The sequence below is a fragment of the Rhinoraja longicauda genome, chromosome 11 (assembly GCF_053455715.1).
Source record: "Rhinoraja longicauda isolate Sanriku21f chromosome 11, sRhiLon1.1, whole genome shotgun sequence".
NCBI lineage: Eukaryota > Metazoa > Chordata > Chondrichthyes > Rajiformes > Arhynchobatidae > Rhinoraja > Rhinoraja longicauda.
This window is the reverse complement of record NC_135963.1, coordinates 34,286,949-34,313,355: the sequence shown is the minus strand read 5'-3', so window position 1 is coordinate 34,313,355 and position 26,407 is coordinate 34,286,949. Positions and strand designations below refer to the sequence as shown.

At 40.9% G+C, this 26,407-nt stretch overlaps 1 protein-coding gene across 1 annotated transcript; it reads right to left on the bottom strand.

Annotated features, from left to right (window-relative positions):
- Positions 1–288: 288 nt before the first annotated feature.
- On the bottom strand, positions 289–26,407 carry LOC144598102 (DEP domain-containing protein 1A-like). The gene is made up of 12 exons (XM_078407985.1): positions 26,360–26,407; positions 22,580–22,845; positions 19,645–19,783; positions 14,836–14,957; positions 12,133–12,263; positions 10,755–10,802; positions 9,183–9,323; positions 7,804–8,838; positions 5,865–6,037; positions 3,658–3,834; positions 3,360–3,545; positions 289–447 (listed from the first exon to the last, which is right to left on the bottom strand). Exons 1-12 carry the CDS (start codon positions 26,405–26,407, stop codon positions 289–291), a joined length of 2,625 nt encoding a protein of 874 aa, XP_078264111.1.

Here is a 26,407-nt window from a genome sequence, read left to right as displayed (position 1 = left end):
GACTGGAGATATATCAAATACACAATTTTTATTTCAAAGTAATTCTGAAACACTGCAGAACCCCAAATGTCTTAAATAGATATGCCTAGTAGTTCATCTATAGGGGAACATAAATCATCACAAAAAAAATTAAACAGTCTGAAAATCTTCGATATTTGCTGATGACCAGAATTTCAATGTATCTGATTTTTCTATGTACAGAAATCTTCTTCATATGGTTGGCTCGCAGAATTTAGAAATTGTGCAAATATTCTTAAATAATGTTAAAATTCTGAACCTATGTTTTATTCAACTCCTGAGGTTCTGTTTTTTCTGAAGAAGTTTAAGTGGTTTCTTCATTGTAATCAGCAATGGTGGCTTGATCTTGGGTTTATCCGGGAAGAGTTTGTTCTCGCACTCAGATGTGGGGAAGCGGTTTTGATAGATTTCTGGATATTCTTTTTGGAACTGCAGGACAATTAACATGTTCAGTAAAATAGGATTAATAGACAAACATTTGTAAGTATTTTGGTTCCCCTCTGAAGTATATTTGAGTAAGATTTGTCCAAAAGTAGTAAAAAGGCAATTTAACATTAGCTATTGTTACATGTACAAAATCAAGATGGTTGTATTCACTGCAAGAGGCATATAGATCCACAAAGAAATTTATGTTCAATATAATTACAGACTCCAACTTTATTGCTTACAAGCCAACTTATTTTTTTAATCTGTGGAACTTGGAGTCAGTGTTCACTGTTTCATTCTGGGTGGAAAGTATGACGCAGGTTAAATCCTCGTTTTACAACTTGTCCGATTTCTAGTTACTTAAAAGGGGAAGGAAAATATCAGTTTATACTGTCATTATACTGACATTTACGTGTTCCCACGGTCCACCTTTTGCCACTTGGTTTCCTTTCATTTAAGTTAGATTTCCAACTCTTACACACACACCAATTCAACAGCCATGATCACAGTGAATGGCGGTGCTGGCTTGAAGGGCCGAATGGCCTACTCCTGCACCTATTGTCTATTAACAGTAGCGAAGATCCAGAAACAAAAAGGAAAACGAGTCAGTGAGGGGAAGCTGATTAAACCATCTCCTCAAGCACCAACTCCGATTGCTTGGACACCTCAGGTTATTAATTCGGGCATGGCAAAGGGGGCAGGAGGAGGGTTATAAGAGATTTAATTTAGTTTAGGGATATAGAGATAGTGAAAACAGGCCCTTTGGCTCACCGAGTCCACGCCAACCAACAATCACCTATGCACTAGTTCTACCCTACATCCTAGGGAAAAAAAATGTACGGAAGCCAATTTATCTACAAATCTGAACGTCTTTGTGATGCGAGGGGAAACTGAGCACCCAGAGAAAACCCACGCAGTCACAGGGAGAACATACTAACTCCTTACAGACCCGAGCACCCCAAGTCAGGATCGAACCAGAGTATCTGGCACTGTAAAGCAGCAACTCCACCACTGTGCCACCCCTATGAGCTGGGCAAGGTCTCCAGATGAGCATGTTCAGTGCATCAACCTAATCTACCCAGAAAAGCAGCATGATACAATTGCAAACTAACTCAGTTCTGGAATAAACAGAAATCAGGATAGGTGGGGGAGGAGGAGGAACATTCCTTTAAAAGCAGTCTTCAAAATCACAATGGCAGTAGCTTTTGCTGGTCTACATCTTTCACATACTATCCAGCTCTTCCAAAAGTGAAAGGCTGGAAAACATGGGGCCAGGGGGAAGTGCTGAATTTAGAGGTTGACAGCGTAACTTGCATTGAGTCGTTTAAAGGTGAGATGCTAAACAAGTACCTTGTATTGGTGTTCACTGAGAAGGACTTGGAGGACAGCTACCCTACCACTGCCAGCCTTGCCATTTACTCTAATGGCAATATACTGACATTTTCCTGTGCCACCATTGGTTACCCATCCCAGCATAAATCCCATAATTTCATGGGTAAGACAAAGCACCTGCAGTGGTATTTCACTATTTGGTTTACCATACTAAGGCGTTCAACCTATAACTATTACAATTAGCCTCTGAAGGAGGAATGAAGGCTGTTGTAGCACAACTTGCCCCAATTGTGGCAAGGTGCTTCCTCATCAGGCACTATAGGAAGGCATATCATGTCTCCTGGCTGCTCCCAAATGCCAGACAGCACATTGGACCATAATCATGGAAGAAATTCCAAACAAAATGCTAGCATTTATATAACATATTGTCAAAATACCGTGAATAATGTATCGTTGTGGCTATCCCTCGAGGTTAAGGATGATGGCCTACGTTTCGGTGTTTTTATGAACTCTCAGGTGGCTTATGAGTCAGTATAAATAGAAAATCGACATAAGGAAATGCAGACGCTGGTTTACTAATAAAGACAATGCTCAGCAGGTCAGGCAGCATCTCTGGAGAACATAGATTGAAGAAATTTCTGGTCAGGACCTTTCTTCAGTCTGATTGTAGTGGGGGAGAAAGCTGAAGGGGGGGTAGGGCGTGGTGGTGGGACAAATCATAGCAAGTGCTGGGAAGATACAGCTGAGGAGGGGTTTTGATTGGCCGATGATTTGGCAGCAAACACCAGAGATGAAAAGATTAAAAGTGTGAAACACACTGACAAGGATAGAAGAGGTGTGACATGTAAGCCTGAGGAAGGGAATATAGGTAGAAGGGGAAAGGGTGTTTGTAGGTTAGTTACCTAAAATTGGAGAATTCATTGTTCGTACCATTGGGTTTAAGTTTGCATGTGGCTTCACAGGGGGGGGGGGGGGGGGGGAAGCACCGGAAGGGGGACTAGGGTAGCAAGGTCAGCATGGGAAATGGGAAGGACAGTTAAAATTGTTCGCAACTGGGAGATCCAACAAGCCTTGGTGGAACGAGTGCAAGTGTTCAGCAAATCAGTCACCTAGTCTAATCAATTTATGGGAGGCCATCAAATGCAGTAAATGAGGTTAGAGGCAGTGCATGTGAACAACTGTCTCATCTGGAAGGGGTGGTGAGGTCCCTGATGCAAGGAAGGAGGTATAGGAACTGGCATTACATTTACTTCAGTTGCAGGGGCAGTTACCTGGGGAGAGGGTGGTTTACGTGGGAAGGGATTAGTGAACCAAGAAGTTGTGTGGGGGAAGTGGCATCTGCGGAAAGCAGAAAAGGTGGTGATGGGAAGATGAGACTAGTGGTGGGATGAAAAATACCCTTGCAGAAGTGCTAAGAAGCATTTGTCCAATAAAAAGTGCCTTTATCTGCAAGATGAAAAACATCTTAAGTAATTTTACTAAGTAATTTTTACGAAGTAATTTTTTCGTTGGTCCCTATTGATGCAATTATCTCTGCCCAGCCCTCCATTTCCCAATGAAAAGACAGTACTTCATTTGCTTACTTGTTTAAGTTTTTTCCTCTTGTCTTTAACTGATAATATCCTGTCTTCCACAATATTTTCCAATAGCTCAGTTATTGCAAACTCAGATATAGTAACCTTTTGCTGTTCAAATTCTTTACTGCTTATCTGTTGGCAGAATGTATACATTGGAGCTGAAGAATTTATGTCTGTGCATGGATACCCAATCTGAAATGCAATGAGCATAAATTAATAATGGACTTTTATATTACATTCAGTTTAAACTGATATTATATTGTTGCCATGTTTCAAAATATTTTTTTCTACAAATATAGCATACCTGAACTTTTTGGAGATGATTGATGTGATCTTCCACAGCATTCTGCAGATAAGATGGTACTTGCAGAATCTCTTGATGGTGATCCAGTATAAAAGAAACAAGCCGCATACCCAGTAGTTCATTAAGATCATCATCTTTCTTGGAACGCAATATACAATGTGAAAAAGTATGAACCATCTGTGAAGTGAAATATTTACAGTGAAGAAATAAGATACAAATTCTGCTCTCATTTTTTATTTTTCCTCCTCAGAGTCATACAGTAGAGAAACTAGCCCTTCGGTCCAACAGGTCTATGCCTAACAAAATGCCCCATCTAAGCTATTCACATTTGCTAATGTTTGCCCCATATCTGTCTAAAACTTTCCTATCCTTGTTCCTGTCCAAATGTCTTAATTGTTGTTATCGTGCCTGCCTCAAATGGTCCTTTGATAGTTATTTCCATATATCCAAACCCTGTGTGAAAAAATTGTCCCACGTTTCTACTAAATCTTTCCCACTTTCGTTAAACCATGCCATATAGATCTTGATTCCCCTACCCTGTGAAAAAGACTGCAATCACCAATCTATTCCCTTCATGATTTTATATGCGCCAAGATCAGACCTCAGTCTCCTGCAGTCCAAGGCACAAATTCCAAGCCTCATCAACCCCCTCCCAAGAGGCCAGCGCCCTCCCACAGTTCTTTTCCATTCCACAGGTAGAAACACATTCCAATATAGTAATAAAGCTCACCTCTGCGTCACTCAAGTGGTAATTCTTCATAGATGCCAATCAAATCAGTTTCAGTGGACTACTAGACCCCTTGTGGTAATGGTACAGAGTTTACATGAATTCTGACTGGAAATTATTAGGCCAATTAGTGGAATGATTGCAAGTTTTGTCTACATTCTTTTTATACAAATCAAATAAAATGCAAAATATTTTACCCCTGGATGCAGCACTGATGAAACTTGAGGAAGAAAACAAACCTACACGATGAGTTCAGTTTAGAAATGTAACCTGTACACAAGATCACCCGTACACTAGTTCTATCCTATACACTGGGGACAATTTACAGAAGCCAATTAACCTACCAATAAGAAAAAGGAACTGCACATGCTGTTAATACACAAAAGGACACAAGGTTTTGGAATAACCTAGCGGGATCAGGCAGCATCTCTGGAGAGCACGGATAGGTGATTTTTCGGGTCAAGACCCTTGTTTGTTGGCGGTAATGGGAAATTATGTCTTTTCATTGGGAAATAGATGGTGGACAGAAATAATTGCACCAATAGAGGATAACTTGAAAAATAACTTTGTAAATGAGCTATTAGATAACGTTCTTTGGCAGTAGGGCGTCATGGAAGATTGGATTTTAAAATGTTTGCTTTCCTAAATAATACACTGCTTTCACTGGTATGGGAATTATAAATTCAGGTTTAAACTGGAAATTAAAACAGCTTTCACATAAAGATCTTTTAGAATTCAGATTTCATTACAAATAGCTTTTAAAATAAATAATTTGATGTATGATGGCATTTGCTATGCGAGATTCATACACATCAAGTACATCTTTAATGGAGAGAAAATTTCCTCAAATGAAAAAGTGCACTTTCCTATCTAGTCAAGATAAGATTTTAACTAGTAAAATGCTAATTAACAGGATGTTGTAAGGCATCACCCATTGACAAGAACATTTCTCACCTTTTAATCACTCGATTCTTTTTATATTACCCCTTACTAATGCAGAATTCAAAAGCTCAAGGTATACCCATCAGCAGAATTTATCCAAAGATTCAACCTTACAAGAGCCAGAAATAAAAACATTGACTGGAAAAAGGGATAATATGGAAGAAACTTAAGAAGCATGTGATTTCAATTCCCACAGAATCAAATGTAGCAGTAATTTAGTAATTGTGTACAGGAGTCAGAAATGTGGCCAGTGCAAGAAAAAAAAGTAATCATAATGGTACAAATGAGGCTGCTGTTTCTGTGAGTACAGTGGCAAATGTAATTAAAGATTAACAGAAGTAACTTTATTGCCGGTTGGCCGAGTCTGATCTATAAATCATCAATGTTAAGACTGGGTGTGTATGATTTCCCTCCGAGTAGAAAGCATTGCTTTTTTAAATCAAGTTACTGCCCATCTTATGTTTAAAGCATTACAATTTAGTCAAATTCAGCTTAGTACCACAACATTTACTTGAGAGAGAGAGAAGTAGCCACTTACCAACATCCTTGTTCCCATTGCATCGTGAAGCTGTGGCATATCAACATTCTGGCTAATACGAGATATCATGCGCATAAGTAGTTGCAGTTTTCTACGATTGGGTGGAGGCAAAAGGAGGCAACATACCTGAAGAGCTTCTATAGCAACCTGCTGCAGATGAGGTTGCAGTAAACCTGTGATATTGGAAGGAATCATTTTATTCTTCCCAATTATCATTTAATTGAAATATTACTCATAAAGGTACAGATAATTATTTCAAAAACTTAAATTTGAACATTTTAACATGCTGATTTAATGCACATTGGAAAATATATTTTAACAATAATTATCACAGTACTCAACTGTAAATATTAAATCTTTTTACCCAGTCCACATACAGCGATAGCAAGAGATTATGGGTAACATGTCCATTTTAGCTGTCAGCATCAGGGAATTGTGTTAAATATTTATTTGCCATATTGAAAATGCACAAATTCCTTAATAGACAATAGACAATAGACAATAGGTGCAGGAGTAGGCCATTCAGCCCTTCGAGCCAGCACCGCCATTCAATGCGATCATGGCTGATCACTATCAATCAGTAGCCCGTTCCTGCCTTCTCCCCATACCCCCTCACTCCGCTATCCTTAAGAGCTCTATCCAGCTCTCTCTTGAAAGCATCCAACGAACTGGCCTCCACTGCCTTCTGAGGCAGAGAATTCCACACCTTCACCACCCTCTGACTGAAAAAGTTCTTCCTCATCTCCGTTCTAAATGGCCTACCCCTTATTCTCAAACTGTGGCCCCTTGTTCTGGACTCCCCCAACATTGGGAACATGTTATCTGCCTCTAATGTGTCCAATCCCCTAATTATCTTATATGTTTCAATAAGATCCCCCCTCATCCTTCTAAATTCCAGTGTATACAAGCCCAATCGCTCCAGCCTTTCAACATACGACAGTCCCGCCATTCCGGGAATTAATCTAGTGAACCTACGCTGCACGCCCTCCATAGCAAGAATATCCTTCCTCAAATTTGGAGACCAAAACTGCACACAGTACTCCAGGTGCGGTCTCACCAGGGCCCGGTACAACTGTAGAAGGACCTCTTTGCTCCTATACTCAACTCCTCTTGTTACGAAGGCCAACATTCCATTGGCTTTCTTCACTGCCTGCTGAACCTGCATGCTTCCTTTCATTGACTGATGCACTAGGACACCCAGATCTCGTTGAACTCCCCCTCCTCCTAACTTGACACCATTCAGATAATAATCTGCCTTTCTATTCTTACTTCCAAAGTGAATAACCTCACACTTATCTACATTAAACCGCATCTGCCATGTATCCGCCCACTCACACAACCTGTCCAGGTCACCCTGCAGCCTTATTGCATCTTCCTCACAATTCACACTACCCCCCAACTTAGTATCATCTGCAAATTTGCTAATGGTACTTTTAATCCCTTCGTCTAAGTCATTAATGTATATCGTAAATAGCTGGGGTCCCAGCACCGAACCTTGCGGTACCCCACTGGTCACTGCCTGCCATTCCGAAAGGGACCCATTTATCCCCACTCTTTGCTTTCTGTCTGTTAACCAATTTTCTATCCATGTCAGTACCCTACCCCCAATACCATGTGCCCTAATTTTGCCCACTAATCTCCTATGTGGGACCTTGTCGAAGGCTTTCTGAAAGTCGAGGTACACCACATCCACTGACTCTTCCTTGTCAATTTTCCTAGTTACATCCTCAAAAAATTCCAGTAGATTTGTCAAGCATGATTTCCCCTTCGTAAATCCATGCTGACTCGGAACGATCCCGTTACTGCTATCCAAATGCTCAGCAATTTCGTCTTTTATTTGACCTTTGAAGGGACATGACAAAAAACAGAAGCTCAGGCAAAAATAACAAGCAATGCATGCAGTATCAAGCATTAACCTTACTTTGTGTACCACTTAAACATCGTGCAGAGGTTGAATGGCAACCATTTGAGGAGTGATTCTCAGATCCATCCACAGTACATTTGTAACACTGGAACATAGCTCCATCTGAAGTTAGATATCCTGTTCCCTCTGTGTTAGCCAAACTAAATGTGCTTGGTCTTCTTAATCCTAGCTGAGGTGAACAATAGGGTTTCATGGTAACTTCAGCAATTGGAGCATTTATATTAAAACAGCTGGCCGCATCCTTGGATATTTTACAGTTACTTGCTGTATTTAAATAGTGACAATTAGCATTCAAAAAATGCAATCTTCCGAACTGCGAATCTTGATTCTGTTGATCATGACCCTGAACTGATTTTTGGTTGATTGAATTGGTTGACTCTCCATTGAGCAATTCTTGATTTGTATAATTAGTCCAAGGTTCATTTCTGGATTCAGCCAAAGTCCATGCCGAGTTACACTTGGAGGTATAATTGGAAATTTGCTGTTTGTCACTAGCCAGATAAAGATTTAACAATGACTCTGCTTTAGGTTTACCACTAATGAGGGTCTGGATGCTCTGATTATGATGCTGCTCAGTATCATTTTGTTGTCTTGCCACATTCAGGTCAACATGGCTCAGTGGCTTGTGCACTTTCTCTCCACTTGCAATGTGCCCTACTGAGTAATGTCTTGACAGGACTGGGCAGCGGTGTATGTGATCATTTTTTAAGTGAGATAGGTTTTGACAGCTGCCTCCTATTAGCTGCTTTTTCATATCAGTTTCCTTATAGGTTTTTGCATGTTGGTTTAAACGTCTAGCACATCCTTTTTGAAGGTAATGCTCATTTCGAAATAGTTTATGCTCTGATATACTGATTTCCTTCTGTTGTTGCTTTGGTTTTTCTGAAATGTCTTTGCGAATTAAGCTGAGTAACAGACACTCTGTCGATTTGAAAGAGTTTTTATGGCTGTTCAGGTACTGTGATTTTGCTGGCTGTGGACAGCCAAGTTCATCCAAGATCTTGCGCTTTCCTTGTTGTTTATTGGAGATCATGATATAGCCACACAAAACTAGCAGAAAATCAAAAGAGATTTAATACAAAGGGCAAAACACTAAGCAGTAGGAGTGCAGCAAAGACAACAAAATACATGAACATTACAAAACGCATCAGGAACATCAAAAGCACAGTAGGTTGAAAAAGTGACAAGGAACATGTACAACCGGCTGTAACTTATTTAAAACAATTTAAAATACATCTCAAAGGCATTTGCAATATCATTAAATTAATTGTATACTAATGAAATTTTAGCTAGCCACAAAAAATCCCTTATAAGGAGACATATTACCAGTAGCATAACGATCAATGTTAAAGTCTATTTGAGAGTGTTGATTATTTTTGTTTTCAAGTACCTACCTAGTACATTCACAAAGAGTTCGTAATGTTCAAATGTAAGCAGAGGTTCGGGAAGATTTATAAAATAATCTGCAACCGTTTTAAATACATCTCGCTCAAAACCTGGGTAAGTTGGCTGATTCAGGTCATTGTGACGGGGCCCTAAATTAAAGACATAAATATCAACAGAAAGCAATAATACAACATTGCACAGGAATTAACAAGGTCAAAATAGTTCAGAGGATCTAAACAAAAAGATAATTGAAATGGAAAAAGTTTCACTTCAAAAAAGTCAATTTTCTAATAAAATGGACAAGTAAAATGATTTCCCAATTAAACAATATTGCTCAAAAATCAATATTGATGTCTCCAATTTCAAGTGACCCATGCAATCCTATCTTTCCATCGCTTCCTCACCCTGTCGTCCTGTTGAGTTCCTGTCTGTATAACTCGTTAACACCTATTTCATAGCCAGTCAAAAGTGTGCCCCACATTTCCTTGACCATCATTTCTTTTCGCATATCTTCAATTCATTTCCTCTAAGTACCATATGTATCTCTCATTCCCCTTTCCCCAGACTCAGTCTGATGAAGGGTTTCGAACAGAAAGGTCGCCTATTCCTTTTAACCAGAGATGCTGCCTGACCGGCTGAGTTACTCCAGCCTTGTGTCTCTTCAGATCAAAACTTCAGATATTTCATTGAAACTATTATCATATAAATTCGATTATATCTAAATTTCATTTCAGCACGATTTCATATTCTATCCTGATACTAAGGTGCAAATCTTTCTCCAAAACAAGTGTAACAGCACTTTCCAATATTCATTCTGATGGTATGATGAATGGAATTGATGAGGAGTATCTAATCTTCATAGCTTTGCTAAGATTGGACATTCAGGAAAGTCGAATGAAAGATCCCAAGCAAAGGGTGCAATGAAAATTCTTCCTTCACTTTAATTACCCCAACAAGAACACTTCAACATCTCACAACAACTCTCACTTTCCGAGAACTATTGTCTTCAATGTTTTTCTCTTGATTCCATGTTGTCTTGGACAGACTACCTTTCCATTTTTCTCCCTCTACATAAACCCTCAGGTCACACTATTGGCTCATTACTCAATTATCCTTCTCACGCACACCTATATCCATGCACAATGGCTTTCTCTCTGCACCATCCTCATTTGGCTGATCTACCAGTTATCATTCCTTCTCCACATGAGACTACTCTCTTAATATGCTGTGCTACGATCTTCCCTCTTGACAATATCAACTTTCCACCACTCTGCAATCGTCCTTCCGCTTGCCTTATCATTACGCTCTTGCTTACACATATATACTCCACCTACACATCTTATCTCCTTTGTAGTAAGAAAATCATTCCATATATTAATTGTCTATATTCTCATCTTACCTGTTAACAACCTTTCTTATCCTTTCCTTTTTTGCATCTCATCACACATTTGTTTACTATCCACTTCCCACCTTCTACTTTCCATCACAATCAAACATTTTGAATTGCTAGAAAGAACAACTTTGTACCAATTCTGATAAGTTATTGCCATTACTCTTTTTATTTCAGATTATTGACTTACAATTTGCTAGGCATTTCATAGCAGACAGGACCCAATGAGGTAGATCTTCTGCAACAAAAAAAGCATTTAAGAACATATACAACATTTTGACATTAATTACTCACTGTGGACTGACATACCAAGACTCAAAATACAAGTTGTTAATTTGCTAAAATTGAGTCTACAAATGCCCTAAATCAGTGGAGAAAAAAAAGGTAGCAAAGGTACATCATTATTCTAAATTCTTCATGATAGAAACTACTCTTACAGTGGAAAATTCACTGAAAGTATTCTTCAGTGCTAACTGCACTAACTCATTGTAAAAGACATAGGTGGGCCACACTTGGAGTATTGAGTTAATGAAAGACAACATGTTGGAAAAACTGTAGAGCGGATTTATGAGGATGTTGCCAGGACCCAATGGTCTGAGCTAAAGGGAGAAGTTGGGAAGGCTAGGACGTTATTCTTTGGAGGGTGGAAGGCGAAGGCGTGATCTTGTGGAAATGCAAAAATTAGGGTAAATAAATAGGGTGAATGTCTTTTTCCCAGATAGTGAAATCAACAACCAGTGGGCATACGTTTACAGTGAGAGGGGAAAGATTTAATTGGAACATGAGAGTTAATTTTTTTCCACACAGAGGGTGTGGGTATATGGAGCGAGCTGCCAGAGGAAGTAGTTGAGGCAGGTACAATAACAACGTACACGACATTTGGACTGGTACTTCGATAGGAAAGGTTGAGAGGGATGTGGGTCAAACACAAGTAAAAGGGGACCAGCTTAAATGGGGCATCTTAGTTAGTATAGGAGAGTTGGGCTAGCTCTATGAACAATGCTTCTTGTTACTTTATATATTTTTGGACACCCGAGTAATTACCAAAAGTATTAAAAATCTACTTAAAAGTTACTAAATATTTGTAAATGTTATAAAAATTGCATTGCAACATTGCCATTTTATGTAAAATTCCAAATTCAAACAAGTGAACAATACAACACATCCAATTCAAAGTTAAATAATGAATTCAGGGCCAACATGTATAGATGAAAGGAAGGAAGTCAAGCTTGGGGAACCCTGGAAGCCGGGGGAATTAAGATTTTGCTAAAAATAAAGGAAGGTTATGTTAGATAAGAATACTTAAAACAGACAAGGCCCTTCAGGAGCAGTTGTTGGTGGATATATTAAAAAAAATTAAGAGGGCCAAATAGGACCACAAAATATCATAGCCAGACAAGATTAAGGAAAAATTCCAAGGTATTTTAGAAGTATATTTAGAAAAAGAGGGAAACTAGATTAGTGCTTGCTGTGTAAATACTACGCAAATGCTTTTTATTACAAGTGGTCTGCTCCATCCTCTGGATGTAACACATGGCATTAGAAACCTAAAACGAAAGTAGCCTCACCTGATTTATCTGGTAATATAACAACCCCATGTTTGCTGATGTTACATACATTGCATACAATATTCTGAGCAACAACTTGTGAGAAATCCAACACATCATCCAATGAAGCCAAGCCTAATATTTTCTGCAGACTCAAACAAAAAACATTGCAGTATAAAAATTGGATCAGGAATTTTAACAACTATCACAAGTACATGAATGAGCTACTGTTGGTTCATTAAATCCATCAGTGAGAAAAAAAATTAAGTTTAATTGCTTTTTGTTTGAATTCAAAGTCTGATTAATTCAAGCACCCGTCATAATTGTTTGAATTTTCGCAATCTATAAAATCTTTCAATACTTCAGTCTCACTGATACAAACAAAAATGTGCATGAGATTCATTCCTTAATACAATGCAAATATGATTACAAAACAAGAATTCACATGATTGGTCTTGGAATATAGAAAAGGAAAATAAATTTTGGGGAGCATAGGTGCAAAGGTTATTTGCTACAGATCATCAATTATCCTCAATATCCTAAATTCTGAACACAAATGAGACATGATGGTTGATAGTGAGCATTATTGATTCCCACTCCCCTCCTACCTACCCTAAATATTGAAAAATCCATCTAATCTATTTAAAAAAAAAATTATACAGAAAATAGGCTCAATCTACTTAAGCTCTTTCATTGTACACCCTCTGCACCATCCCAGATATCATCATTGTTATATTCTCTTTGCTACTTACAATCTCAAAATAGATTTTAAAATATCATCTCCTATTTATTACTCCAAGTTGACTTGCCCAGGAGACACAATAGACTGAAGATGCTGGAATCTGGAGCAAAAAACAACTTGAAGAATTCTGGGGATGGTTGGGATTTTAGGTTGAGCACTTTCATCAGGAATGACTTGCTCAATGTTCTATTACCATATTCTACTATTCTCCCTACTATTGATATCAGGCCCACTACCCGTAGTTCCTTGTTTTCTCTCTTCCTTCTTTCGAGGATTAAAGTTGTTATCCTCCAATCTGCAGCAACCCCATAAAACACCTCAAATTCTGGACAACATATTCAGTATTGCTATTGTAGAAACAAAGAACTGCAGCTGCTGGTTAATACACAAAAGGACACAAAGTGCTTGAGTAACTCTGCAGTAAGTGGTAGGAGGGAGAGGGGTGTGTGCGCAGAGGGGAGTCCAGGTGCGGCACAGGGGAAGCAGGAAGGTGCGAGGGAGAAAGGGGGTGGGGGAGTTTTTAGCCGTTACTCTTTAACTGTCATAACTGCAAAGGTGGTTTTGCATAGCTGCAAAGGTAGATGTGCAATCTACTATAGGCAACTCTAGCTAGAAACTTAAGTACTTGATTGGAATTTCAAGAACATTGCCCCAAGATTAAATGTTTACTTTAAGAGCAAACTGCATTGGTTTCAAAAAAAGGGGCAAAATGCAGAAAACTAGAATGGAATAATTTCAAATGAAAACACAAAACCTTTTCTCCCCTACAAACACCTGTTGCAGTATTAAAGGATGGCAGTATAAACTTGGCTCGGACTTTGCTAGAGATAGGTTTGCGAGCTTACATGGGAAAAATAAATGGTTTACATTAAGCTTAAGAGTATACATATTTCAGTGTTCATTTGTTGCAAAATTAGATAGGGCAAATCATGGAGAATAAGCTAATAAGTTACTAAAAACAAAGCTTTGGCTCAAAATAAAATGGATAAATAATTATTATATTTGATAGAAGCTTTGGTACAATTTTGGTTAATAATAACCATGAAGCACAAAACGTTGAAGCGCCGAAGCAAATCAGCGGGTCAGGCAGCACCTGGGGAGGGAATGGATAGACGACATTTCAGGTCGGGAGCCTTATTAAGATGGAATCACGGATGCTTTTGGATCTGCTGAGTTCCTCCAGCACTTTATATTTTGCTCAATATTCCAGCAGCTTGCGTATCCATAGTCACATCTGTGGAGTCATTTAAGTTCCTTGGAACCATCATCTCCAGGGACCTTAAACGGGGGGCCACCATCGACTCCACAGTCAAAAAGGCCCAACAGAGGATGTTCTTCCTGCGGCAACTGAAGAAACACAATCTGCACAGGCAATGATGGTCCAATTCTATACTGCTATCATTGAGTCCGTCCTCACCTTCTCCATCATGGTCTGGTTTGGCTCAGCCACAAAGCACGACATCCGGAGGCTGCAACAGATCGTTCGCACAGCTGAGAAGGTTGTTGGCGGCAACCTTCCCCCCCATTGACGAACTGCACACTGCAAGGGCCAGGAAGCGAGCGGGCAAGATCATCTCTGACCCCTCTCACCCTGGCTACAAACTCTTCGAAGCACTTCCCTCTGGAAGGCGACTCCGGACTGTCAAAGTAGCCACAGCCAGACATAAAACAGCTTTTTTCCCCACGAGTGATAGTTCTACTCAATAACAAAAGTCTGTCGTCTCTTTTTTGCTCTGGTTTATTTTCACCCACATGTTTAGATCGTAATGTTGTATCCTTATTGTTTTGATGTGGTTATGCTTTATTCTTAATTGTTAACTGTATGTTTGTGTTGTCATTTGTGAGCGGAGCACCAAGGCACATTCCTTGTATATGCATACTTGGCCAATAAACTTATTCATTCATTCATGAAGAATCCTCTTTCAGATATTTCAGTGGACTGTAATTTTAGATTTTGTCTGTTTCATTGCATCATGACTTACTGATTAAGAACAACTTCTCTCCAAGCTTCTTCAATGTCACTTTGAGTAACTGGTCTGACATGCATCAAGTGTTCATCAGAAGTGACCACTGGAACCTCCTTATCCAATTCCTTGTTATTTACCTTGCAACAAATATACAAATTTAAAACAAACCAAAAAATTTTTTTTAACAACTCATTCTTTTGTAAAAACAAAAAGCACATAGTAAATTTAGACTAAATGTTTACTACTCAAACCCAAACAGGAAGAAAACAGCAGAAAATGATTTATAGCAATCAACAAGCAACATCTTAAATAACTTGGGTAATGGACAACTCAGTGTTGGTATCGACAATTATCAGAACATACAAGTATGTATGTTTTGGCATAATTTCCCAACTTTCAAAATAAAGTAAAATGCATGGTCGTCTGCATACTGGCAAAATGGATTGGTTATCTAAAGCACAGAAAGACAAAATGAATTGCTTGATTTAACCAAGGAACAACACAGCGAAAACAGCTAAATACTGTTTTAGTATTTTTTTAGAAGTTAACTAGAGGTGTACATGCACAAAATAAATGGCTAGGCTTGTGATTTCAAGCCAAAATTTCAACCGGCTACAATTTCTGGTTATGAAAAATGGAACATAGAAAAGAGGTGCAGGAGGAGGCCATTTGGCCCTTCGAGCCAGCACCGCCATTCATTGTGATCATCTACAATCAGTAACCCGTGCCTGCCTTGATTCCGCTAGCCCCTAGAGCTCTATTTAACTCTCTTTTAAATGCATCTAGTGAATTGGCCTCTACTGCCTTCTGTGGCAGAGAATTTCACAAACTCACAACTCTCTGGGTGAAAAAGTTAAATGGCCTCCCCTTTATTCTTAGACTGTGACCCCTGGTTCTGGACTCCCCAAACATTGGGAACATTTTTCCTGCAGTCTTTTTATAATTTTATATGTTTCTATAAGATCCCCTCTCATCCTTCTAAATTCAAATGAATACAAGCCCAGTCTTTCCAATCTTTCCTCATATGACAGTCCTGCCATCCAGGGGATTAACCTTGTGAACCTACGTTACACTGCCTTAATAGCACGGATTTCCTTCCTCAAATTAGGAGACCAAAACTGCACACAATACTCTAGATGTGGTCTCACCAGGGCCCTGTACAACTGCAGAAGGACCTCTTTACTCCTGTACTCAAACCCTCTCGTTATGAACAACATATTATTTTTTATTTAAAGTATTTTCCCAAATTTAAAGAGATCAGCAGGTGAAATGGCATTTATCAAGGGCAGGTCAGAAACATAGAACACACAACAGTACAGCACAGGAATGGGCCCTTCTACCCACAATGTTTGTGCTGAACATGATACCTAGCAGAACTGATCTCCTGCCTGCACATGATTCCTACCCTCTATTCCCTGCATTTCCATGTGTCTATTTAAAAGCCTTTTAAACACCACTATCGTATTTGCCTCTACCACCACTCCTGACAATGTATTCCAGGCCCCCACCATCCTCTGTAAAGATAAAAACTTATCCTGCACATCTCCATTAAACTCCCCCCCCCCCCTCTCAAGTTATAGCTATGCCCTCTGTTATTGGACATTTCTTCTTTGAGAAAAAGGTTCTAACTGTCTACCCTATCTCTGCCACTCAATTTTATGTACTTTTATCAAGTCTCCCTTCAACCTCCTCTAATTCAGGCAGCATTCTGGTAAACTTCTTCTGCAACTTCTCCAAAGCTTCCACATCTTTCATGTAATGAGGCTACCAGAACTGCATTCAATACTCCAAATGCAGCCTAACCAAAGTCCAATTTCAAGATTTCAAGATCAATTTACTATCACATGTACCAATTAAGATACAGTAAAATTTGAGTTACCATTCAGCAATACCAAGTGAAAAGCAACAAGACACACAGCCACATAAAATAAAATTTAACATAAACATCCACCACAGCAGATTCCACATTCCTCACTGTGATGGAAGGTAATAAAGTTCGATCATCTTCCTCATTGTTCACCCGCGGTCGGGGCTGTTGAACCGTTTGCAGTCGCCGCAGCCAACGGTCCGAGGTCCTCGCATCGTAATGATCGAAACTCCCGCGTCGGGATGGTTGAAAAACTCTCCACGGCATGGAGCTCACGAGTCAGTCTTTTCTTACCCGAGACCGTGGGCTTCACAATGTTAAAGTCCACAGGCCCCGCGGTTGAAGCTCTCCACAGTCGATCCTCGGCAAAGGATTACAAACTCAGCGATGTTAAAGTCCGCGCCGCATCCGCGGCATGAAGTGCCGGGGCGGTCTCCAGGAAAGGCCGCCAACTCCTCGATGTTAGGCCGCAGTGGGATGGAGATACGATACGGGAAGAGAAAACCCAACCCCCCCCCCCCCCCCAAAAAAAAACCCACGCATCTCCGTTGAGGTAAGAGATTGAAAAAAGTTTCCCCAACCCCCCCCCCCCCACATAAAACAAACCAAGGAACACTAAAACATACTTTTAACACATACTTAAAATAACAGAAGAAAGGACAGACTGTTGGCATGACAGCCAGTGCTGGTGGCGCCACCCGGTGGATAGAGTTGTATCCATGATTTCTTGGCTCATATTCATTGCACCTAGCAATGAAGGTAAACATACCATATGCCTTCTTTATCACCATACCTACTCATGTTGCCACCTTTAGAAGGCCATGAACTTGGACTTCAAAATCCCTCTGCACGTCAATGCTATTAAGGGCCTTGCGAACTGTATAGTCGCTCCTTACATTCAACCTTACAAAGTGAAACATGTCATACTTGCCCGGGTTAAACTCCATCTGCCATTTTTCCACCCATTTCTGCAGCTGATCTATCCCCCCACTATCTTCTGACAGCCTTTCTCACAAAAACTCCTCCAATTTTGGTGTCATCAGCAAACTAACCAACCCATCTACATCTAGACATATATGACAAGTTCCAGCTCAGATCCCTGCAGCGTACCACTGGTCATAAACCTCCAGCCAGAATATCTACCTGTCCCCACAAACATCTGCGTTCTGTGAATAGGCCAGTTTTGAATCCATATGACCAAGTCATTGAGAATCCCATACATCTTAATCTTCTGGATCAGCCTACCATGAGGGACCTTATCAAAAGCTTACTAAATTCCACACAAACAACATCCACCACCCTATCTTCATCAATCTCCTTTGTCACCTCCTAAAATAAACTCAATCAAGTTAGCGAGACACAACCTGATGCAAACAAAGCCGTGTTGGCTATCCCCAATTAGTACATTCTCTTTCAAATGAAAGTAAATCCCATCTCAAGGAATTCTCCCCAGTAGTTTCCCTACCACTGACATGAAGCACACCGGCCTATATTTCCCTGGAATCTCTCTACTTCCTTTCGAAAACCATTAGCCATTCTCCAGTCCTCCGGGACCTCGCCAGTGGCCTGAGAAGAAACAAAAATCCTTGCCAAGCCCCCGCTCTTGCCTCCCTCAATACCTGGGATGGATCCCAAGAGGCCCTGGGGGACTTATCCGTCTTAATGCTTTTCAATAGCCTTAGATCCATCTCCTTCTCAATCTGCCGTAGGATTTTTGTAATCTCCACATTGATCTCGCTGTTTGCTCTCAATATGAACAACCTCGTATTTCTCTGTATTAAATTCCATCAACCATTCCTCAGCCCACCTTCCCCTCAGATCAAGATCCTGCAGTAACTTTTGACAACCATCTTCACTATCTACAATACCACCTATTTTTGTGTCATCTGCAAACTTGCTAACCATGCCATGTACATACTCATCCAAATCATTGATATAGAAGACAAACAGCAATGGGTCCAGCACTGAACCCAGAGGCACACTACTAGTCACAGGCTTTCAGTCTGAAAAGCAACCTTTCACCATCACCCGTTGCATTCTTCCATGAAACCAATTTGATATCCATTTAGCTATTTCTAATTTGATCCCATGGGATCTAACCTTCCAGAGCAGCCTACCATGGGGAACCTTGCCAAATGCCTTACTAAAATCCATGTAAACAATGTCTACAGCTCTGCCTTCAACAACCTTTTTGGTCACATCTTCAAAAAACTCAAGATTTGAGAGACACTACCTCTCATGTACAAAACCATGTTGATTATCCCTAATCAGCCCTTGTCCATCTAAGTGCATGTATATCCTATCCCTTAGAATGATCTAATAATTTTCTGATCACAGATGTTAAGCTCACTGGTCTGTAGTTTCCAGCCTTTTCCCTGCAGCCTTCTTGCAGAGAGGCACAACATTTGGCTCCCTCCAGTCGACGACTCACAAATCTCCGTGTGGGCTCCAGGAATTTCCTCTCTAGCTTCCCAGTGTCCTCAGACATACCATTGATCCTTTTCCAGCTGTATATTGTGACAGCCTTCCTCACTGCCCACAACTCTAGCAATCTTGGTGTTATCAGCAAACCTACGAAACAGCTCATCTATTCTGAAGAAGAGTCTCAACCCGAAATGTCATCCATTCCTTCTCTCCCGAGATGTTACCTGACTCGCTGAGTTACTCCAGCACTTTGTGTCTACCTTAGATTTAAACCAGCATCTGCAGTTTTATCCCCCTACACTTATGCATATGTCAATCGTATACAGCACTTTGAAAATTCTGGATGGTCCATATGTGCCTATTTTACACAAAAATCCCAAATAAAATATGTAAAACCATCTATATAATTTATGTGTATTCAATGAGACTCTACATAATAAAAGTACAATAGCAACATCCAGTGGTGAGTGTATGCATCTTAGCATTACATTACTAATAAAACACACAGCAAAAAAAAAAGTTCTCAATAATACCTGAGGACTTCTAACCTCCTTGGGCATTGTCTTGGATAATGTACAAAAATCATTTTTCTTGTTGTTCAGTCCTGTTGTATTTGTTTGGTAAAATGCACGATGGCTAGGAACAACTTTCAATGGTGATATAATTGGGAATCTGTTTAAAAGTATATTAATATATTATTTTTATCGAGACATTAATGAAGTAGTATTTTAAATGAGCCAACTACATTCATGCAGCAATTTTAACATTTAAAAAAGTTATCAGAGGATCAAGCTACAACATTATTATTAGTTACATTACTTAAAATCCTGGTTAAAGTAGATTTTAAGGAGTGTTTTAGAGGAGGAGGTATAGAGGTTTATGAAACGGACTAGAGGTTTTGGGCCTTAATACATTGAAGCATGACTCCAGTAAAGAGCTTCAGAAAAATGTTCAGAGCTTCAGAGATGTTGCATTTGGGGAAGTTTAACATGGGCAGACCCTACACTGCAAATGGTAGGGCTCTGGTTATAGAGCAGAGGGACCTAGGAGTGCAGGTACATAGTTCCTTGAAGAGGCGCAGGTAGATAGGGTGGTCAAAATGTCTTTTGGCACATTGGCCTTCATCAGTCAGAGTATTGAGTATAGAAGTTGGGAGGTCATATTGCAGTTATACAAGACGTTGGTGAGGTCGCATTTAGAAAATTGTGTTCAGTTCTGGGCACCATGTTATAGGAAAGATGTTGTCAAGCAGGAAAGGGTACAGAGAAGATTTACGAGGATGCTGCCAGTACTCAGGGGCTTGAGCTATAGGGAGAGGTTGAGCAGGCTAGGACTCTATTCCTTGGAGGGCAAGAGGAGGGGTGATCTTATATAGGTGTACAAAATCAGGAGAGGAATAAATCAGGTAGATGCAGAGTCTCTTGCCCAGACGAGGGGAATCGAGAACCAGAGGACATAGGTTTAAGGTGAAGGGGAAAAGATTTAATAGGAATCTGAGGGGTAACTTTCTCACACAAAGGGTGATGGGTGTATGGAACAAGCTGCCGGAGGAGGTAACTGAGGCAGGGACTATTGCAACGTTTCAGAAACAGTTGGACACGTACATGGACAGGTTTGGAGAGAAATGGGCCAAACACAGGCAGGTGGGATTAGTGTAGATGGGACATGTTCGCCAGTGTGAACAAGTTGGGCTGAAGGGCCTGTTTCCACGCCCCATGACACTATGAAATAATAAAAAGAAAACCAGAATGTCAGGAATGCACATTTCCATCAAGATTGCAAGGTTGGAGGAGATTGCAAAAGCTGAGAAATGAAAAGGTTTGCAAACATGCATCTTAAGATCAAGGCATTCCATCATGGAAGTCAGTATAAGTTAACAAGATGACTTGATGGATGAATGACATTGTGCAGTTAAGTATTGGATGACATCACGTTTATAGAGAGTAATATTGCACCTTGCAAACAATAGCAATGAGAGTATAAAGACAGTCAGGCCTGGAAGTAACAGTAGAATAATTAAAGCTTCAGCAGATAACTAAGGCAGGGGTAGGATTGAGCGACAATATGAAAGTACAAATAGGGATAGGCTTCCAGATACAACCCACAGGTCATCTCAGAGCCATATGCAAAACCAAGATAGCAAACGGGCTACTTTACCCTGAGTTGCACGGGAACGTAATGGATTCAGAGGCAAGGTAATTAAATCTATGATAGAGTCCAATGCATTTATCCAAAATAGAGAAATAAACCATGCAGTGTGCTTTGTATCACCAAAGTAACTAAACTTTAATCGCAATATGGTGGGATTTTGTTGCACACATTTGCCTACAATATGAAGATAGACACAACATGCTGGGGTAACTCAGTGGGACAGGCAGCATCTCTGGAGAGAAGGAATGGGTGACGTTTCAGGTCGAAACCCTTCTTCAGATTGATGTCAGGGGAGTGGGAGGTACATAGATAAGGCAGTGTATAGATACGGAAACGTAAGGTATGAAAACAGGACAAAGGGAATGGAGATCAAGGAAAATATAGAATAGATCATTGTTGGAGAAGGTAACAACAGAGCAAACTAAGATAAAATCTAGTCAGAGACAGTAAGACTGGTTGGAGAATTGGGAAGCGGGAGGGGATGGAGAGCAGGAATGCAAGGGTTACTTGAATTTAGAGAAGTTAATGTTCATACCGCTGGGGTGTAAGCTGCCCAAGCAAAATATGAGGTGCTGTTCCTCCAATTTGCACTGCGCCTCTGACAATGGAGCAGGCCCAGGGTCAGTGTGGGAATGGGAGGGGGAGTTAGCAACCGGGAGATCAAGTAGGTTCAGGCGGAGGTGTTCAGCTAAACAATGGCCGAGCATGCGCTTGGTTTTGCCGATATATAGTCCATATCTGGAACAGTAGATGAGGTTGGAGGAGGTGCAAGTGACTCTCTGCCTCACCTTAAAAGACTGTCGGGGTCCTTGGACAGAGTCGAGGGGGGAGGTATAGGGACAGATCCTGTGGTTGCAGGGGAAAGTACCTGGGGAGGGGGTAGTTTGCATGGGAAGGAACGAGTTGACCAGGGAGTTGTAGAGGTAACGGTCTCTGCAGAAAGCGGTGGAGATGGGAAGATGTGGCTTGTGGTGGGATCCCGTTGGAGGTGGCGAAAATGTTGGAGGAATATATGCTGTATGCGACGGCAGATGGGGTGGAAGGCGAGGACAAGGGAGATTCTGTCCCTGATAAGAATGGGGGAGGGGGTGCAAGAGCGGAGCCGTGGCATATCGAGGAGACCCTAGTGAGGGACTCATCTATAATAGAAGAGGGAAACCCCTGTTCCCTAAAGAATTAGGACATCTCTATGATCATGACTGAACTACTTTACAAAGTAATTAATTTAGTTCAGAGAAGTTAGTTTACTTCATTTACATATGCAAAGAAATATAATGAGGCAACATTCAAGTGCAAGATACTCCCCTCTTTTCTTACCTATATAACTGACTGTTATCATCCACATTCTCCTCTCCCGATCTTCCTTTCACATCCTCAATCACATGGTTCTTCAAAAACTTGCCCAACAATTGCAGAGTCTGTTGTCTGGTCACATCTGGCCCAAAGTTGCTGTTATTTTTCAACAGTTCATGCAGCCAGTCAACTGCCGCTGAAGCAGTAAAACATTTATTGTATTTTTTCAAGCGCACACTATGTTTCCTCAGAGGCATTCCAGCCCTAAAAAGCTTGACCAATTCATTCCACTGGAGAAAGAAAGGAAAGTACATGTCATGGTTTTGTGAAATTTGAATTGGTCCTTTTAAATATTGTTAACGGCATTCAAATGGTCACCCACTGATTGCAGTACACTTTAATATCTCAATTGAAGTACAACATAAAATCAAAAGGAAAGACAGAAGGAATAATTTCTAATTCACGAGCAGTAAATTCAAAATTAAACGTTAAAAAAAACTTTGCCTGAACATCGACAACACAAATGAGCCTCCCCACTGACTGCATTATGACAGATGTTATGAATGACTTCCATGAAAGTAACAACAGTCACAAGTTCTTACCAACATGCAGTTCCCAATACATCCGAGTAGGCAGCAGGTTATGTAGATCAGAGATTCTGATTTTTCCCTGCTGAATGCCACTTTAGATTAATGTGTTTTTCTGGGAACTAGTCCCTCTTCCCATTATGAACACAGAATAAAAGTCAGTTATTTTTATAACTGCACACCCATACTAACCGTTATTTTATATTGCACCTTCATTTCAACAGAACAATACTTAATGCTTATTTTTTATTACACCTCCATTTCCACAGAACAATGGGAATTCAAGCTCTTGACAGAACAACTTTCTCCTGACTCTCAGTCTGAAGGCTCTCGACCTAAAACGCCATAAAAACGTCTGACCCACTGAGTTATGCCAGCTTTTTGTGAGGGCCTGTCCCACTTAGACGATTTTTTTAAGCAACTGGAGGTCACAGGTCGCTGAAAAAACGGCGACTGGACCCCCCCCCCCCCCCCACGACAAGCTACAACAACCTACCACCTAGTCGGCGTCAACCGACGACCCAATCGTCGCGACTTAGGACGTCCACACCTACGACCACACAGGCAACAACCCACAACCACACAGGCAACAACCTACGACAACCGAAGTCAACCTACGTCCACCCGCAACAAGCTACGACCCTGTCAGCGACAACTGAAAACAAATCACATCATTTTGGCCTTCAAAACAATGGAATCACTGTTTCCCTATAAAAGGGGGTGTAGTGTAGGGTTTCCAATCATTCTGCATCATGACTATTTGAAAGTGATGCCATGAGACACCACTCTGAAATACAATATCTTCATACATCAATTTGCCGTCAAAATGTCAAGCATTTCCTTTATTGATATTGAAACAAAAGTTTTAACAACAAAAAAGGTTGATAAGAACAGATAACAGTACATACAAAAATATTATAGTCATGTAAAATTTGTATATATGTATTGTTTTTCAATTATTTATGTACTCTCCTTACCCCAAGGAGGGTCATTGAGTTTCAATAAACCAAACTTCAAACTTTAAAATTCAAACTTCAAACATAATACAAGTACAAAAACCATACAAGACTTATCATCATTTATGGACACATTACACCGACGGGTGATCTCATAAAAAACCCAAACTCAAGTCCCCACTTGTGTCCTGGGTCTCTGTTCTGGGGGTACCCCCTGGTGCAGGTCTGGGTGTGTCAAGGCTGGGATAGTCTGTGAATGCAGCTGAGAATGCAGAGAAGCTACTAGATCTTGCAGGCTGCAAGGCAGTGCATGTGGAAGTAGTGGCGACCTGCTGTGATGGTGTCAAGTAGTGAGTTCTTCCTGTCCTTGTTTCTGTAATGTTGGTGGTTCTTGTCATACAATAGACAATAGAAAATAGGTGCAGAAGGCCATTCGGCCCTTCGAGCCAGCACCGCCATTCAATGTGATCATGGCTGATCATTCTCAATCAGTACCCCGTTCCTGCCTTCTCCCCATACCCCCTGACTCTGCTATCCTTAAGAGCTCTATCTAGCTCTCTCTTGAATGTATTCAGAGAATTGGCCTCCACTGCCCTCTGAGGCAGAGAATTCCACAGATTCACAACTCTCTGACTAAAAAAGTTTTTCCTCATCTCTGTTCTAAATGGCCTACCCCTTATTCTTAAACTGTGGCCCCTGGTTCTGGGATTGACTGATACCACTCGACCAGCTCTCCTACTTGTTCCCTGCTGAACTCGTAAGGAAGTACCTTGGGTCTCCTGACAATTGAGGCATCAGTGTCCTGAGCATCATCTGATGCTGAGTCTGGGTCAGCAGAAGCAGCAGCAGCAGTACCTGTAGTCTTGGCAGGGAGGCCAGTCCAGGCTGGGGTGGTGGTGAAGACAAGAGCCACCTCCCTGGTCTCCTCCTCTTGGGTCCCCTCAGTCTCCACCTGCATGGTGGGTGGTGACCCTGCCCTTGTGCTGCCCCTTCCCTCTCCTTGGAGCCATGTTTCACTATTCGATGTCCAATGTCCACAACACAAAACGCACAATGTCCATGCGCTATAGTCGCCTGACCACGGGCGTATCCCACGGAGGCACCACTGACATAGCTAGTCGTGTCAACTGTCACCAATGGTCACCAGCTGTCGAAAGTTGTCGCCGGTATGGTCGCATATTGTCATAGATTGTCACCGATATAGGCGTAGATAGACTTTAATCATCAGCATTGCAACAGGCTGTTGTAGCTTGACTTCTGTGGACTTGGGTTTTTCCAATGCCTGTCGCAACCTGACTTCTCTTGACGCCGGAACCTGTCGCCAGTTGACGTAGGTAGTCGCCAATGGAATTCACCGAAGTCAGCACTGGCGACAACCTACGACAGCACCTATATCAGGAGATGTCAAGCTCCGCTCATTGGCGTCAAACCCACTGTCACCGAAAATGATTCAACATTCTGAAAATCCAGCAGCGACCAGAAAGACGCTACGACTCTTAGGGCGACTGAGGAGACTACTCTCCACCATACAGGCGACAGCCTAGTCGCCTAAAAAAATCACCTAAGTGGGGCAGGGGTTTTACTATCAATTTGGCATTTATTCCTTTTTTTCCAAATAAGATTTCCTAAAATGGTTTTCTTTGGATTTGGCTACTCCAATTCGCCAACATTTCATTCTTCTCGTCTTCATATTTCAATCTGTCATATTGCAAAGCCTTTCATGACTGCATCCTTTACTCAAACAAACCCAAACCTTTACAAATAAACACATCCTTTACTCACACAACTATTGTACTTTGTTCTTTTGATTGGTTCAAAATAAATGGACATGCCTTCAGCCACCAAGCAAGGACCTGGTCCCTAAAAATCTCTCTCTTAACCATGGACCAAGATTTTAATCTCCATCACTTTGAGCCCTGTTAGGGACTATTGGGGGGCTATAAAATTACGTGAGTGGCAACTATTAATTAAAAACAAGAACCAGTCTTCACAAATTCTGCACTGAAAGACGCGATCAGTTTGAAATTGAAGACAGGACCATGACACGTTCTCATAGGAATCAGCCGAATGCGAGAAAGTGGGTCATTACAACAACAACAAAAGGATTTCCTCTAGTTTAAATGACCTCTTTCGAAACTAGTTTCGGAACAATATGTTGCGTGCGTTCTCAATAAAGATCGACACCCCTTTTCCAACTCAGGACCCCGACCGCCTCCCCAATGCGAAGAAAGCTTCTTCGTCGAGAATAATCGATAACTTACCAGCTTCGTAGCCCTGTAAGGGCCGGGTGAAATAACGTGTCTTTCCAT